The sequence below is a fragment of the Lathamus discolor genome, chromosome 4 (genome assembly GCF_037157495.1).
Source record: "Lathamus discolor isolate bLatDis1 chromosome 4, bLatDis1.hap1, whole genome shotgun sequence".
NCBI lineage: Eukaryota > Metazoa > Chordata > Aves > Psittaciformes > Psittacidae > Lathamus > Lathamus discolor.
This window is the reverse complement of record NC_088887.1, coordinates 88,755,585-88,773,568: the sequence shown is the minus strand read 5'-3', so window position 1 is coordinate 88,773,568 and position 17,984 is coordinate 88,755,585. Positions and strand designations below refer to the sequence as shown.

The 17,984-nt window shown below is 36.2% G+C and overlaps 1 protein-coding gene across 2 annotated transcripts in view; it reads right to left on the bottom strand.

The window, feature by feature from the left end:
• Positions 1 to 7,149: 7,149 nt before the first annotated feature.
• Positions 7,150 to 17,984, bottom strand: part of PCDH9 (protocadherin 9) — a 726,934-nt gene continuing 716,099 nt past the window's right edge. For both annotated transcript variants that reach the window (XM_065678149.1, XM_065678148.1), the window contains one exon: positions 7,150 to 9,476. In XM_065678149.1, the coding sequence (XP_065534221.1) occupies positions 9,103 to 9,476 (374 nt within the window). In that variant the 3' untranslated portion in view covers positions 7,150 to 9,102. The remainder of the gene's footprint in view (positions 9,477 to 17,984) is intronic.

Below are 17,984 nucleotides of genomic sequence, written 5' to 3'. Positions count from 1 at the left end.
TAGTAATTATGCAATTGTTCAGGACTAAAGAATTCCAGAGCCTGTGACTGCAACCTTATTATAAATAGTAATCATGCATTTGATATTCTAGAAATGCAGAGAAATTCAATTTCTTTATACTTCCCATACAAGAACCGTAGATTAACTGAATGTGTATTTGTGTAGAATTATTGCTTGTACGTTTATTGACTTTAGACTTTAGCATGGTAATTGAACCATGCATATTAGGGCATCCAAAGAAAATGCCATATTAGCAATATAATTTCCTGCAGCTACAAGTTTCACAAAAAAAAAAAAAAAAATCTAAAAATCTTGAATGTGTCTTTCCCTCATCCTTCAACAAAATTAATTTGCTTTCCTTTTTAACCAGGGGTTAAAAGCAGATATTGGCTTCAATCTCTCTTGCGCTGTTTTTCTTGCAGTTTTTCCGATTTTCAATATTAGTGATGGGTAATTTGACATGGTAGAGTATCCAGAGACTTTGTAGCTGACAGCTGACAAAGTTTGGAATAGGTTCTGCACTCTGATTCTCCATAAAGCAGAGAGCTACTGTGTCTAAACTTGGGAGTAAAAGGTTTCTTTCTGGACATCTTGAAACATAGCTGTTTATACTTGAGGGAACTTGAGGTAATTTTAAAAGGTTGCTCCACTAAGCGCCTAGAGTCCTGCTAGAGTCTTGCTTAAAACTGCATCACCCTCAGAATCCATAGATTCAGAGGCTTTTTGTGTTTCAAGTAATTTTCAGAATGAAATTTAGACCCACCATGAGGCATAACTGTTCACAACTTCATTTGGTGTGGTTCCTAAAGAAGTAAACAATGTGTTGCTGAGTCAGTCATAATCAGTAACTAGGTAGCGCTGGTGTGTGTTAATTTTGCTTTCATAACACAGTACAGGTGTTTTTGTGTGTGTCTGTGAATAAAACAATGTCTTTATGTGGCTGATTCCTTTACTTTTTGTTCTCTTGGGGGCTTAAAACCACATGGTGGACGGTAATTATGCATGATCTTTATCTTCCTATTGAATATAGCTTAAGTGTCCTAGGAGTACAAGATCATGGAGTAAAAGCAGAGGCCTATGCTGTTCCCTGTGGTAAACAATATTCCTGAAAATATTCTTAAAAAAAAAAATAATAATTCAGAAGTACAAACACTATAAACAGGATTCAGGCTTTCTCTTCCAAAAAGAAAGCAATATATAAACTTGAATTTAAAAAAAATAAAACATAATACATATAAAACTGTAGAATACTCTCCTTAAAGAATCTCCTTAGCCACTACTAAGGCGGCGATAATGCTTGTAACATAATTATTAAATAATGACTTGTAATAGAAAAAGGTAATTAATTATTTTTTTTCTATTAGTGTGATATTGTATTTTTCATTTTATGTGACTGAAGTTCTTAAATCTCAGTTTTAATTAATTTAAATATCAGATGAAAACACAAACATCTCCACAACTTGGAGCTTTGTACAGGATGTTGCACATGAAAAGAAACCCACTGATCTCTTTATGGCATTAAGCATGTATCTTTATCAGCCGTGCCCTTTTCAGGGGTAAAAGTGTCTGAATTATTAGAAGTATAATCCTTTGTGCACTGTCATTTTTATTTTTTTCTCTTTGCAGTTGGTAACAGATAATTCCCTATTCATGTGAGCCTAGGGTTTATTTACAAGTTATCTGTAGCTAATGATTTTATAAGCATTTGATATAAAAAAATCACTAGTCAAACTCAGTGCTCAGTCACTGAGTGGTATTATTTCTGGTCCTTATATTCATTTGGAAGACAGAAGAGCAAAGTTTCAAAACCTGATTTTTTTTTAGAAGGAATGTGAATATCAAATGGAGGAAATTCAGCAGAAGAGTGGTACAGCCTTGCCATAATTTTGCGTACTCCTTTTTCACAAGAAAATGCTGTTATATATGCTGTGTGCACAGAAAACTATACGGGTAAGGGGATCAGTTTTTATGGTATCACAAAGATACAAAGACCTAGAACACACAGGAATTTTTCTCATTAAATTGAAATGTATTCTTTTCATTGCTACCATAGTTTAGTTCTTCCATAACACATGCAGCTTTCTGCTATCCACTCCCTTTCCCGTCTTTCTGCTGCACTTTCTCTCCTCTTTTCTATTCTGAACACAATGAGGTCAACAGCCTTCTTTTCTGTTAGTACCCATATGACAAGATGTCATATGTCAAAAATGTCTGTACAGCTGCAGGACCACACAGATCACATTTTCATTTCCCTACCTGAAAAGAAACTGAAAACTATATACCTTATGCAGGATGTGGTACAGGTAAATGTAACATAGTAACAGATTCAGCTTAATGTCAAAATCTTTGAGGAGTACAGGTGGGTTCTCAAGCAATGTGAGGAAAAGCAAATTCTAAAAGACAGCCTTAGGAAATGGCTGGTGGAAATAGCACCCATCTGGCAGTACCTAAAATGTAACCAAGGAACTTAACTGAACTGTCTGATTTGGGTAGGCACTAGGAACCCATAACTTCCTCAAGTTTGGTCTACCATTTCATGGTACTGCAGCACTTACCTCTCCAGAAAACATCCAAGACAATAACATGGGTGAAAAGGAAGGGGATGGGAGGAGAGGAGAGGAAAGAATCTTTCTATGGAATATTCTAATGATTGAAAAAAAGCAGAAAGTAAGTTTCCTTCTAACAGATACACATTTAAATGTCAGCGAAATTCTGGCTTTTTGAACTAATCAAGAAAATTCCCATTGGCTTTGATGTAACTAAGGGTTACAAAAAGTAGTTCTCAGTTTTATCAACAATGAAAGTTAGAGCTCCTCAAAGAGGCACACATTCTAGTTGACCCTAGACTGTGAAACATTGAAAAAACACACTCTCCAGTGCACAGGATTTCTGACACATCTTCTGTTAAAACAGCTATTCTAAATATTATTTTCTTAGTGCAGAGTCTCTCTCTCCCCCATCTGAGCCTTAATATATCTTTACCTGAGAAATGAAAAATATAGGTTCACTTGTGATAGCTACAGTAAGTAAACCCTAAGCACTGTATTATGTATTTTATGGCTGATTTAAAGTACAACTCTTGTTGTAATCTCACGTGTGAATAAAGGCAAAAAGACATTTAAAAACCATTGGTGTATTCAGAGTTACATGAAAAAGTGTTATCTCAGCTTCCCTTTAAATTTGTACCATGTGTAAGGAGATAGTAAGCACACAAAAAGACACGTTCTTAAAACTCAGATCACTAATAAATATTGTTATAAGTATATATTTAGACAAGAAAGAAACAGTTATAATTCCCATACAGTACTTACCCATTTTAACATTATCACATGGTTGTACAAACAGGATATAACAAGCAAAAGAAAGCAATTTATTTAATGAATAAATAATAAAAAACATTGATGAGGGTAGTCTTAAGAATATGCTGCTTCATACAGTTTAAAGTACATCAAACAACAAAATCCATAGTCCCAAAATTCCATTAAATAATACTGAGTAATTACGTGTTTGATAATATTTAAGTATATATATAATTTATATATGTATATGTGTGTATATAATCATATTATTATGAGTAATTAATATATCTATTTACATGCCATGCAATATTAGAATGTGTTGCAATACCTAGGCACAACAGGTGGATTTAAGAATGGCTGTGGTAAAAATAAACAACTTATTTTTGAAAATGAGGGATATTCAGTTCTTTTTTTTTCATAACACACAGCAAGAATTTGAATACTTTCTGGTATTTAACGACATACCTTCATTATTGTACAATTTAGGTAGCAGTATAAACCTAAAGCTGTAGTTCGAGCCATGAGACGCTGCATTTAAACAATTCTTACTTCAAAACTTAGCATATGAAATGCATGTCTGTGATACTCTCCTCATTATGGACCTAGTCCTGTGAAACATGGAGCTGCTCCTAGAAGAGGATGCTTACTGCAGTGCTCTAAAGAAATAAAGTGCACTCAGTGTTTCAAAAGAGCTGCACAGCATTTGTCAGGATGAGGATACATATCAGCATGTAAGTTCCAGTGAAGTGATGTGTCTATATCAATTAAGCAAACAATGTAAAACCAACAAAAAATATTCCCTAATTTTGTATTTATTAGCATTACTTTCAGTTTATCAACAAACTACATTGTGTTTTGAAAATCTGGAAATTACAAATTTATTTCTTTTCAAGCATTTGCTAGTTCACTGTATATAAAGCACTTGCTATTTCTAATTATGGGACAGACCCTAATATTTTGCTTTGTAAGAGTTTCAATGAAGCCTGAAGGCTCAGATTCTGTCCCTCTGCGTTATGCATTTACTATGTGCAAGTGGTTGAAAACAAAGTATAGAATGGGATCTCATGAGAAGAGCAGTTTATGATACAAGAAGCTGTGTTACATAAGCTACCACATTTCAGAGAAGCCAAACTGGAAAAAAAAAAAAAAAAAAAAGAACCAAGTAATGTGTGAAAAAGGATATTTCATAATTTTACAAGGGCACATCTGCCAGTGTTTTTTTGAACAAGAGGAAAAAAGTCAAAGATGGTTTTGGATTATGGAGTGATTATATTTGGTGGATGTGTCCACTGAGGTGATCAGTGGTGAAAGTGAATAAAACTAATATTAATTGAGTTAGACCTTAACTGTACATGATACACTGAGCTGATTTACACCCCTGGGTGACACTGTATCCTGTTTTCAGTATACTAAAACATCTTGCTCTGCTCTAGAATTGGTTTCCATTTTGGTGCTTTTCATCACAGTAGCAAGGAATGCAAGCATATATATTAAATAAAATAGAGACTTTGGAACATAGTTCTGCTGAAGAAGTGTATTAAACAGGAAAGAACTGAACATTCAGAGATAATGCCATTGAGTATTTGGTTGCTTTCACTGTCTGAATTGGTACATGTGACCACAAGTGCTGTAGAGAACTCTCCCTGCTTATTTTACTTTGTAGCAAGGATACACCCCATAAGGAAGTTTTACTAGCTGAATCAGCTAAATAGCTAGTGGTCACTTGAAATCAGTCATCACAGATTACTTACTCTGTCTGAACTGCATATGAGCTCTCATGCCAGTAGGAATACTTTTGCAACTTATTTTAAGGTGTCAGATGCTACTTAGACTCTACCCCATGCCTTTTGTCATGTCATGAGTCCCATGGATCTCCTGACATCACCTATTGCTATGTCCCATGATTCTCATTGTCTTTTGTTAAAGCTACGTGTGCCTCTGTTCAAAACATCTGAAGATTACACTTCTGATCAATGTTGTGATCCTCTTTTCCCTATGTATTTGTTTTCAGTCTTCACCACTCTTGATTTTTCCTCTCACAGATATGTGTCTCTGGCTTTTATGCCATTTATATACCCAAAGCTTCCTGAGTTTCTCCCTTAGAGTTTAGTTTACTCCATATTCAAGTTCTTAAGATTCTTTCTGATCATGATTCCTTCCTAAAAGTCAATAACTATATTAAGCAAGTAATGTGAATTTTTCTTCCTATCTATTTGTTAGAATTGGTTTGTATTTCTGCATTCTCCTTAATTCTGCTCCGTGTATTTCTTTGTCTGCCTTGAGACAGTTCCTTGGGAAGGGGGTCCTGACTGCTGAACGTCTAGTAAGAGCTGGCACAGCATAGGGTTAAGTAGGGCTAAATAACTATATTTATGCAGGTTTTCCATTTTGTACTTGGACAAAGGACTTTGGTCAGTGACAGTAAAAATAAAGGACAATTAAAAAACCCTTTGGTTTATCTTTTTAGCAGTCCTTCAAATGTATGCATTAATAAAGAAATAAATAAATGGCACCCAATCTTCCTATCTGAAGAAAAAGAAGGCCAGAACTGGCATTAGAGAGGCATCCATATCCTGCCTACTTACCAATAATTTTAAGTAATGTTTAGCCTCCTAGATAGTAAACTTGAATAGTTTCCTACATTCAGCTGCCTTCTCATTCTGTGCAGTGGGATTTAAATTTTTTCTTTAAATCTCTTAATCTGGCATAAGTACTGAATTCATGTCAGATTTTTTCCTTTTTTTAATCTTTTTTTTTTTTAATTATTATTTTTAGTTAAATTTGTAAGTTTTAGACAGCAGCACTAATATTACTGACTGAGCAAACCAAATGGTTCTTAATGAAGGAGCACTTACTGACTACATGTTTAGGGCCAAATCCAGATTCCTTGGAAACATCTGGAAAATATTCCTTTGGTTTAAATGGGATTAAAATATAGTCTTTCCTTTCTTCCTCCCAAAATATTAATATTCCACCTGCTAGATATCTAAATCATATATATTTGTGCTCCTCCTGCACATGTGATGGCAGCACAAAGTAATGGGTTAGAACAGAATATAGTTCTCTTTCAGTAATGACAGTCACATAATTTATTTTCTGTTGTGATAGATGATTTTTCAAATATGTTCTGTTTAAAAGGCACTTATAATTTAAAATAGTGTGATTTAGGTTTTCAGATAATTATTGTATTTCTAGTTTTAATATAGAACTCAAGGTATGTCTGCTTTGAAACTGAGCATGTTAAAAAACAGTTTACTTATATTGATACATTTTTTTCCAGGTTGTTCAGGGCTTTTTTCTTTATTTCTTTTTTTTTTTTTTTTTTTTTACTGTGCTGCAACAATAGTGATTATGTAACCACACAAATTTTCCTTGTAACAATGTGTTTACTGTATTTCAATATAACTTTATTCTACTTTCAAAAGAAACACTGAGGTGTGGCAAGTGCTGACTTTTCTATATGCTACCACTGTACTGCTGCAAAAACTCATGCAAGGATGCTTATTACATGTGCTTAAGTATGTTTAACAAATCTGGGCTAGATTCTGTCACCTGTGCTGGGTAAGTAAAAACTTTACCCAATTCAAATAACTCATTTTGAGTAAATTCTTACTTACCATAAGAATGACAGCATATAGCCCTCAAGATTCATCATGTGTTGTATATTCCATTCTCATATGTATCTATATGAACAAAATGGACCATGATATGCTTAGAAAATTAACTGGAAATTCAGAATGAAACAAAGAAATGAGCCAACCAACAACAACAGAAAGAAAGAGAAATTAGCAGGAATAAAATCCCTTAGGCATCTGCCCAAGAACTAACACAACACAATAAGGAATTCAGAACATTTATTGCAAGAGCTGAATAACTAAATAACGTTGAACTGGCAAAGCATTAACAAGGATAACTGGTTAGATATATGTTCTGTCAAAGTCATCAAACACCCCTCATGAACTGACATAAGTACTGCAATAAGCAATGCACCCCTAACCCATTTTTATGCCTTTTATACTGTGAAGGAAAAAAAAGGTAAAAAAAAAAAATATTTATATAAAAAGTGAACTACGATCCACAAAAGAATAAAGAAGAAAAAACCTTGTGGTTTTGGTAAGAATAAAGTCACCTTCAGATTAGCTAAATTTGTTACTTTAAGACTGATATTTCACTGTGGCATAAGTAACTTTTTTGTTTCTCTGTAAGGACTTTTTTTCTTTTTTTTCTTTTTTTTTTTCTTTTTTTTTTTTTTTTGCATGCTATTTATTTGTGTAGATCATCTGCCATGCCTTAACAAAAACCACCTAAAATGTTTGGATTTGGATTTGCTTTGCGTGCAACTTAGATCTTATTAACATTAGGAGTCACTCTGCTGATTTGGTTGAGGTGACATGATACAGGTACCTGCCAGGCATTGACCAACTATGATAATAAACAGTTAAACAGGAATAATTAGAGATTTAACCCTTTAGTTCCCCCAACTAGCCTACCAGGAGAATGCTCTGTTACATCATGAAGGCACAACACATTAAATATTCTGTGGCTATGGTCTAAAAACACTTGTGTTACTACAACGTTAACACAGATGAAGATCAACACAAATGCTGCTGTTTCAGCAATACAAACTGTCTTAGGTATAGACACACACCTGCCCAACTGGAAAAAAACATGATCATTGTATTTTGCTTCTGTAGAACTTCCTCTGTATATTCCAGCTGAGATGAAGGTCAGCTGCTACAGCTAATGACAGACTGCAGCTAATTTGATCAAGGATTACAAACGGCTTCCCCTCTTACCCTCCACTAGAATTTAAATATTCTTCCTTTGTTTTGCAGTTTTGCTGTTTTATGAAACATAGTGGAATTAAAAAAAAAAAAAAAGCTACATTCTTAAGCTCTTACACAAGTCCTTTCATTTCTTAATAGTAAAAAAAAAAAAAAAAAAGAGAGAGAAGAAAAAGAAGAAATTCTACGTGAATGCTGGCACCATTTGCTACTACATAGAATGAAATATATTTTCTTTTTTCCTTTCTATGACCAATCTTTCTTCCCACTCCATCACTCCTTTTTTCTCTTTTAACACAAGTGTCTTGAGTTCCTTGGAACATTGTGTGTCAGACAGATTACTAACACAGAAACACCATCACTGAAAATAAAAGCAAAATGACAGGAAGCAAATGAAAGGAAGTAAAAAGCAACTGTGAAACACAGAAATATGCTACAGTATCTTTTCAAGTGAACGTTATAAGTACACAAAAATTGTAAGTAATAATTGTTTCTATTTACAAGTATTTGAACACTGATTGGCTTACAAGTGTCCACTAACATTGTTAATAGCACAATAGGTTTAATGTTTACAGTTTCAGTTGTTTTGTTTGCAGTATGTTCTCAAGTATAATGGTCCCAGGCATAGATCAGTGACAACAAAAGCACAATTTTCTAACTGAATATGCTTTTCAATCATTGCAATCCACTGAACTTTCTTGCTCTATCACTCTCCAAGTGCATCTTCTGTTCATAGCAGCAGTCCAGGGTCAAAAAACAAACAAACAGAAAAAAAGGATATTTGCAAACTGGAGAGATTTCTGCAGATTTGAATCTATTTAACAAAAGCACACAACTAGTAGAAACACTCTTTCATGTTGCAGGACATCATACCTTCCACGGTGCTAACATAAAGATATGCATATCTCTGCTACGTGAAGCATAGTTCTAGAGGTCTACCCAGTACATAAAGCTCTGACACACACATCGTATTAGCAAGTCTAAATAGGCTAAAGTCATTGGTCCAAAGTAACCATTTCTTATAGCTGGTGCTCCTTTGGACTCTCGACAGCTCCTGAGGCCTGTTTATAAGACTTCAAGTTGGCCAGAGGAATGTCAGTCATGTGGTTGCCAGTGTTGAAATGGCCCTCACTGGAGCCATACTGCTTTCGGTCACTGAACTGGTTTCTATTGGTATCTTCTTTCCAGGTCCTGGTCAACGTGTGTCCATTAACTAGTTTGTCCTTCTTAACCCATTCTTTCTGAGACGCGAAGGTGGAGAGAGGAGACTTTGGCTGTTGGTATTGGCCCAAGCTGGGAGGCATCCAACAGTTATCTGAGTGACCCAAAACCAGGCATTCTTGAGTACACATCTCTGTAGCTTCAGCCAATCCTCGTGGCCCAAGAGGCCCATCTGTAGGACAAAAAAAAAAAAAAAAGAAACAAAAAAAAAAAAAAAAGAAGAGAAGAAGGAGAAAGGGAAAAAAAAAAAAAGAAAACAACAAAAAAAGACATAATATTAGATTGTGATATTTGGCATTAAATTTATACATACCCCTCATAAGATAATAAGTGATGATTCCACAACAAAATATTGTGTTGATAAATCCTAGATGCATTTTAATTCTGTTAGAAAGTAGTTGCTTTGTATGTCATATATAGGGAATATATGTACTGTATTTTGCTCCTGTAGGATTTCCTCTCTATGTTCCAGCTTAGATCAAGGTCACTCATTAAATGACAGACTATGAATAATTTGATCAAGGATTCCAAACAAATGCCTTTCCCTCTCATCCATCACCATAAATACATACAGGGAGTATATGTCTGGTGGTATATACACCACCAGAAACATATACCTGGAGTATATGTCCTGCTTAGTGTCCAAAAGTGGAAATACAGTTCAATTAGCCCTAAGTTACCTGTTTCAGAACCTACTGTGAATAAACTTAACTCTCTCAGTCACACTAAGAAAATAAAGCTAGGTGGGTGAAAATGTCAGAGGAAGTAAACAAACCCTTGCAGATTCTGTGTGAGAATTAATGCTGCTTGTTAAATCCTGCAGTTTGGGTGTATTCACTTCTGCTTTCAACTCACTTGACTGCTGCAGAGCCTTGGTGAACAGCCTACTGCAAACTGAGAAACATCTACACTACCCAAAATCAGGCTTGCCCAAAGGAATGCTCTCTATGTGGGATTACTCTAGTGACTACTAGTTTTACAGACTTGGGTTGATGCATAGTTCTAGAAATCTACCCAGTGGATAAAACTCTGATGCACGCTCCTAAAAAGCAAGAGAAAAGTTAACTTTGATGGATTTCATATGAAACCATGAAACACTTCAAACATTGCAACATGAAAGAGAACAAAATCTGTAAGTCTTCTGACCATTAAACACATCTCAGCTGCTGTGCAACCATAAAAATCAATGCGTAAATAAACAAACAAGGCTTATGTAAATCTTGTGCTTGATAAAAAAACAGTTCTCATAATTTTTTGCAACTCACGAATATGAGACCACAGGAGAAAGAAATTAAATCTGCTGAATTACAATGCATATTAAATATCCACATCATTTTTCACACACTATTGAGGACACAGCTGGCCAGCTGCAGGCGTCTTGCGATCAGGCAGATAGGTTACCCATGTCTTCAGCAGCACTAAATTCCTCTCAGTCTTACTTCATTTTCAAACAGCTTAATTTGCTCATCCGATTACACTGGATGTATGAGGAAGGACAAACAACGAAAAAGGCAGAAAAATCAAGTTTTTTGTTGTTAGATATTTCTCAATATCTGCAATATGCTTTGTCATGATTCTCTACTAAATGTATTATAATTCCGAGCAAGAATTTGAGATGCCTTTTCTTGACTTCAGAGTAAAACAGCTGGGTAGTGCTACAGATATTTGAAGAGTTAAGGAGATATATTTTCTTGATTAAACAGCCCAGTGACAACGAGGAAATTATAGATTGATTTTTGAGAAAGAATGTTAACAGGTAGACATGAGCAGTGAAGTTAAGAAACATTTTAAAAAAGCAGTACTAATCAGAAGAAAAATGTCAGTGGTATATCAGCAAACCCCCCCATATATTTATAATAATATAATTGAGACTCAAAATTATAAGTCAGGACACTCTAAGATTTCTGTGTCATTTCTCTCTCTTGTACTCCATGCATATAAAATGAATTACCCTTAGTAACAGATTTTTTTTCTGAATATTGAAATTATCCCAATTAATTTTATGGAATTTGCTTTTCTTTCCTAAGTTGTTTGTTGTGGGTTTGCATTTGTTTGTTTGCTTTTTGTTTTGGTTTTTGTTTTTAACTGGCATGTTATAAATTCCACAGATTATCAACCCACTGCTTTTATACACACATACAGAAAATGCAATCAGGTATATTTCTGTATGTTACAATGTAATTAGCTAATCTTATCTCTGAGAAGCTCCTCTTTGAATATCTAGAGACTATACAGTACACTGTTGATGTGACAGAATATAATAAACCGGAATTAAAGTTGCTTCTGCATTCCCTGTATAAGAAGGAGTCCTATTGCTGACAACTAGAGCATGAACAATGTACAAATCAATGCTTTCCATTTAGATCAATACAAGGTGAAATAATTAAGCCAGAACCATTAGAAAAACAAAAGAAAAAGCAACTGTAAAGTAGGAGTTTAGCAGAAATTTCAGTGAACCTTGATTCTAAAATAAGAACTGTGATATTTGCCTTGAAAAGAGAGATTCGTTTTTCTATAAACCCCTTATCTGAATCCTCTATTATGAAGTTATAACCAACCTGAGGCAGGTACTTAGTAAAAAAAAACCCAATAATAAGGAAGTACTCATGGTACATTCTTAACATTCTCAAACATTATAGGTTAAAAGTTGATTTATTTTTTTTCCTGACAACAGAAAATTAATTTTTATTAGTTTTTCCCCATTTTCAGAGGGAAATGGGAAGTGGCAGAACTATTTTCAACTTGTCTACTCTCAAAGCACAATACCATCTTGCTGACCAAGGAGAAAAGATATGACAGGGATTAATACTTTCAAAACACAAAGAAAACCTTTCACCACAGAATGACACATTTCAAGAAATATAGTGCATGGACTTTGTGCTTCAAATCTACAGTGGAAAAAAAGGTTAACAGGAGAGTCTTCAGTACTATAGTTCTAAAGGGGGTAAGTTATTTTTTCTGTTTAGTTAAATTTCAAGAGATAAGACATTCATTTCCATTTAAAATTTAAATGAGTAATAAGATGGTTTTATTTTGGACTAAATATGCATGTGGCCGTATAAGCTACGTGTCAAGCTCTTCAGGAGATTTACTTTCTCTGTTTTGAGCTCTGTAGTAACAGTTCTAGGCAGTTAATGATGTTAAACTCAGAATGGATTTTAAACATCCTTTGCTTTAGCCATCTTTAAGTTGACAAACTTCCTGGAGAACACTGGAATATTTAGATATCTTTTACTGTGAGAAGCAGACAGGAATACAATCACAGCATCATAGGGTTAGAAACAACCTTAAGATCCTCTAGTTCCAACCGCCCTGCCATGGGCAGGGACACATCATACTAAACTATGTCACCGAAGGCTCTGTACAACCTGGACTTCAACACCGCCAGGGATGGAGCATTCACAACTTCCCTGGGCAACCCATGCCAGTGCCTCACCACCCTCACAGGAAAGAATTTCTTCCTTATATCCAATTTAAACTTCCCCTGTTTAAGGTTTAACCCATTACCCCTTGTCCTGTCACTACACTCCCTAATAAATAGTTCATCCCCAGCATCCCTATAGGCCCCCTTCAGGTACTGGAAGGCTGCTATCAGGTCTCCACGCAGCCTTCTCTTCTCCAGGCTGAACAGCCACAACTTTCTCAGCCTGTCTTCATATGGGAGGTGCTCCAGTCCCCTGATGGTCCTCGTGGACCTCCTCTGGACTTGTTCCAGCAGTTCCATGTCCTTTTTATGTTGAGGACACCAGAACTGCACACAATACTCCAGGTGAGGTCTCACAAGAGCAGAGTAGAGGGGCAGGATCACCTCCTTCAACCTGCTGGTCACGCTCCATTTGATGCAGCCCAGGATACGGTTGGCTTTCTGGGCTGCGAGCACACACTGCCAGCTCATGTTCATTTTCTCATCGACCAGCACCCCCAAGTCCTTCTCCACAGGGCTGCTCTGAATCTCTTCTCTGCCCAACCTGTAGCTGTGCCTTGGGTTGCTCTGACCCAGGTGTTGGACTTTTCAGTTGGCATGGTTAAACTTCATGAGGTTGGCATCAGCCCACCTCACAAGCGTGTTGAGGTCCCTCTGGATGGCATTCCTTCCCTCCAGTGTATCAACTGGACCACACAGCTTGGTGTCATTCGCAAATTTGCTGAGGGCGCACTCAATCCCACTGTCCATGTCAGCGACGAAGATTTTGAACAAGATCGGTCCCAAATACCGATCCCTGAGGGACACCACTTGTTACTGGTCTCCAGGCAGATATTGAGCCATTGACCACAACTCTTTGTGTGTGGGCATTCAGCCAGTTCTTTATCCACCGAGATCGTCCACCAATCAAATTGACGTCTCTCCAATTTATAGACAAGGATGTCGTGTGGGACAGTGTCGCACACTTTGCACAAATCCAGGTAGATGACGTCAACTGCTCTACCCCTGTCCATCAGTTCCGTAGCCCCATCACAGAAGGCCACCAGTTTGGTCAGGCAGGATTTCCCCTTAGTGAAGCCATGCTGGCTGTCACCAAGCACCTTGTTGTTTATCATGTGCCTCAGCATGCTTTCTAGGAGAATGTGCTCCAAGATTTTGCCAGGCACAGAGGTGAGACTGACTGGTCTGTAATTCCTTGGGTCATCCATTTTCACCTTCTTGAAAATGGGGGTTATATTTCCCTTTTTCCAGTCGTCAGGAACTTCACCTGACTGCCATGATTTTTCAAATACGTTGGACAATGGCTCAGCAACTTCATTTGCCAGCTCCTTCAGGACCCGTGGATGTTTTTCATCAGGTCCCACGGACTTGTGTACGTTTTGGTTCTTAAGATGGTCTCGTACCAGATCCTCTCTTACAGTGGGCCTAAGGTCTTCATTCTCAAAGTCCCTGCGTGAGAATAGGGTAGCAATTCGTACCCTGCCTGTGAATAGGGTAGCAGTGCTATGAGATGGTCCGTTGTTCAGGAGGAACTACTTGGGATTTTTTTGTTTTAATAAAAATATAACTGTCCCATTAAGATTTCAAAAATTCAAAAAATAGTCCTCCTACAGTCAACCTTCCCTATGCAAAGATTTCAGCCAAAGGCAACACCATAGTAGTCTCTGCAGCTGACCAATTACAATTTTTGTATGGATATAGGTCACACCAAGTGACAGTTAGAGTGAGGCAGAACGAGAGGACTCTAGCAGACCTTTAGCTGGTATGATGTTCAAATAGCTGTGAGGTACAGTGTAAGTCTACATATGCTTTTATGAAAAAAATCTGTGAATAAAATGCATGTCCAGAATTGAGAATAGGTTCAGACTCCTACTCAAGTGAGCGTGCATATTTTCCAACGCTCTGACTCATGCTTTCCAATCTGTAAGAAAAGGGCCTAAAATATTGTAAGGCTTACGTTTATAAAATACATTGCAAGACTTCATCTCATATATAATCAACAATTATTGTTTTAATAACAAGAGAAAAAGAAATCCACAAAGTATTTTTTTTTTTAGAAATGAAGATTATTAAAATAATATATTTTACTGTTGAGCTGCCACAAGGAATGACCATGCTTACTGATTCAGGAAGAAGGCAGCTTCATTCATAATGCACATGTTGCCTATCATACCTGTTTTCCAGTTAAGGCCTTCAGATACAAGCATAATGTTTTTTGTAAATATTATAGGCTAATAATGATGGTGATCGTCATTTAAGAGAATCTATAAATGTCCCACTGTAAGACACTGGAAAAAGATGAAAAACAGATTTGGGAAAAGAGGATCTCACCTACACACACACACAAAAAAAAAAAACAACAACCAAAAAAACATTCTGTGTAATTATCAAGTATAGACAGTTTATTCTTTCCTAAGACTAATTTTTTTCAGGTTGCTATTTAGTAGCATAAAGTGAAAAGATCATAAGCAGTATGGTGGGAGAGAGATCTTCTGGGGGTAGCTTGCACTGAAGAATTGGCTGCTTTGCATTGAGAAAGTGTAATGTTGCCTTAATGGTAATTATCTCTCTCCTCCACCATTGCTGACAAATAGTTTACACCCAATTTTCTAAAAGTTGTTTCATTACCACATACAATGACACCACTTAAAAAAATTGTTCCTGCTGCTTTAATTTTATAATCACATTAATTTGTTTCCTTTCTCTTCATAAAAATGTCACTGAAATTTCTGTATCAAGTTTTTCTACTCTGAAGTACTTTATTGATATGTGTGTTGTTTTCTTTTTTTTTTTTAAGTATTTGTTCTCTGAACAATCCCTAATCCGTGAAGCTGGTTATCAGTCTTGGCTGCTTGAATATATAATGACACAAGTGCTGATAAAACCGTACAAGCCATCTGTCTCTGGAGCTAAATGTTTTGAAAGCAAACACGAAAGTGCATAACAAACACTCCCTTAAATTGTCTTTGTAAATATTTATATCGGATCTTACCCCAAAATACTTTTTTCTTGTTATTTTATTTTGTTAATAGCTGTCAAGCAGATGCATGACTTGCCTACTCAAAAGCAGACAGGTGTAAGAAGGAAAATAATGTATGCCACTCAAGAGTTGGTCATACCCTAATGCCGGAATTTCTGTGTGGTCTTTTATCTCTTTTATTATACCCAGAAGCTAAACTCCTATTTCATTGATTAACTTACTGCTGCAATTAGCAACTAGCTTCTGGTGTGTTGACCAGCTGCTTTTCAACCTGTTTCTCCAAAACTCTCTCTCTTTAAGCCAGAAAATTCATTCTTCACTTCTGAAAGAGTCAAGACCACAGGATAAATTCCACTCAGTGAGAAGTTTTGGTCTCACAAAAAGAAAAAAAAGAATAGGCACTCTTTGCCTGAGGGATTCTAACATTAAGTACAGTAGATTTGAACACTGCCACAGTTGTGTTTCAGGCAATCATATTTATTTAACTTTTCATATTGTACCTTAAAAAGAAAAAAGAAAACAATAGCAACATTTTCAGTTCTATTTAACCTCAAATACAGAAAGCGTTTTTAGGCTTTCATGGGCTAGTTTACTAAATGACCTTATCTGAGACCACATTTTTTTACAGCCTTCCCCACATCTATTTGAACTAAAGTGACATAATTACATTTCACAGAGGTTTTGCAATTGCTGTATTTGGTAAGTGTAAAACCTGGAAAACAGTTTATAATGAAAAAAATTCTTTTGACTTTTTTTTTTACTTTTACATATCAGACAAATAAAGGAGACTGTTCTTTATTTCTAAACTGTAGAAAAAGTATAATCCAAAACTACAAAGCCTCATACATGCTGTGCTGAATGTGTTTTCTTGGTATTATTAATTAACTGCAAGATTCAGTGACTACTAAAAATATATTTTTAGTGGCTCCTTCCATGGTCATTCCACCTGGCACAGTCAGCGCTGATAAAATCACATTCTGTACCCAGATCACCTTGTTCCAAGGTCCCTGGATTCCTACCATTGCTGCTGTCAGTTTTTGGTAGACTTACCACCATCACCTTGCAACCTGCTGCTTCTCCCTTCCCTTCCTGGAATTGTGTCCCCTGTACTCATGTACAGATCAAGAAACCCCTGCTAGTTCCTGTTCTCTGTCTTGGCTCAAGCTTCTTTTTCATCACCACTGAACATAATAACATAAGGTTAGCTTATATCTGCATTACTTAGCAGAGATAAGCTGCAAGAACCCTTAATTAGCACAATAACAGGCAAGACAGGAAGCAGGGGTGTAAAAGTAGGTGCAAGGTACTGCCTAGAATACAGAAATGCAGCAACTATTTTCTGAAAAGAGAGGGAAACCTGGAAAGACAAGTTCTTCTAAACAATTCTGTGAAGTGCTTAAGTGATCCAGATGGGTTCCACAGAAATGTAGGTATTTAAGATCCAAACTATAATTTCAAAAATTTTGACTCTGTGGACATTTTGAAATGCAACACTATTCAAGTGCTTGAAATTCAGTTTCTAAACAGAACTGCCTCAGAGGTTGCTTCATGTTTAAATCTTTTCAGAGTAAAAAAAAAGTAAGTGTTCCCTTTACATCTTGAACATCTAAATGTGTTTGACACTTTAAGAGTACAACTAGCATATGCCAACAGGTTGTAGCTTTGAAGAGTATAGCAATCCAGTAGCCTGTTTTTTTTTCTCCTCCGGTTTATACTCATAGGCTGATCACAGATAGGGCACCTGCCTTTTGTGTCAAACATTGTGCAGAGGCCACCTGTGGTTAGAACATTTCCAGAAGGCTCAGCTCCAGCTCCCTTTTCTTCTTGATAGATTCTGGTCCTTCCCTCTTACAGATGTACAAGAACGGTCTTAAAATTCTATTTATCAGCAATTATTAACATAAAACTGTATTCTGTATAAACTTTTCCTGAGATGTGTAGCAAATTGTAGCATACTCTTTAGAATTACAGAAGATGCAAAATAATATATGGGATTGTTATTCTGGTTTAATGCACTCTGTCATTAAAAAAACAAACCCAAACAAACAAAAAACTACCGAACAACTCCCCCCCCTCAAACCCTGCAATTTGTATTCTTAGTTTAAGCGTCACATTGTGAATCACAGAATCACAGAATCACAGAATCCCAAGGGTTGGAAGGGACCTAAAAAGATCATCTAGTCCAACCCCCCTGCAAGAGCAGGGTAACCTACAGTACATCACACAGGAACTTGTCCAGGCGGGCCTTGAATATTTCCAGTGTAGGAGACTCCACA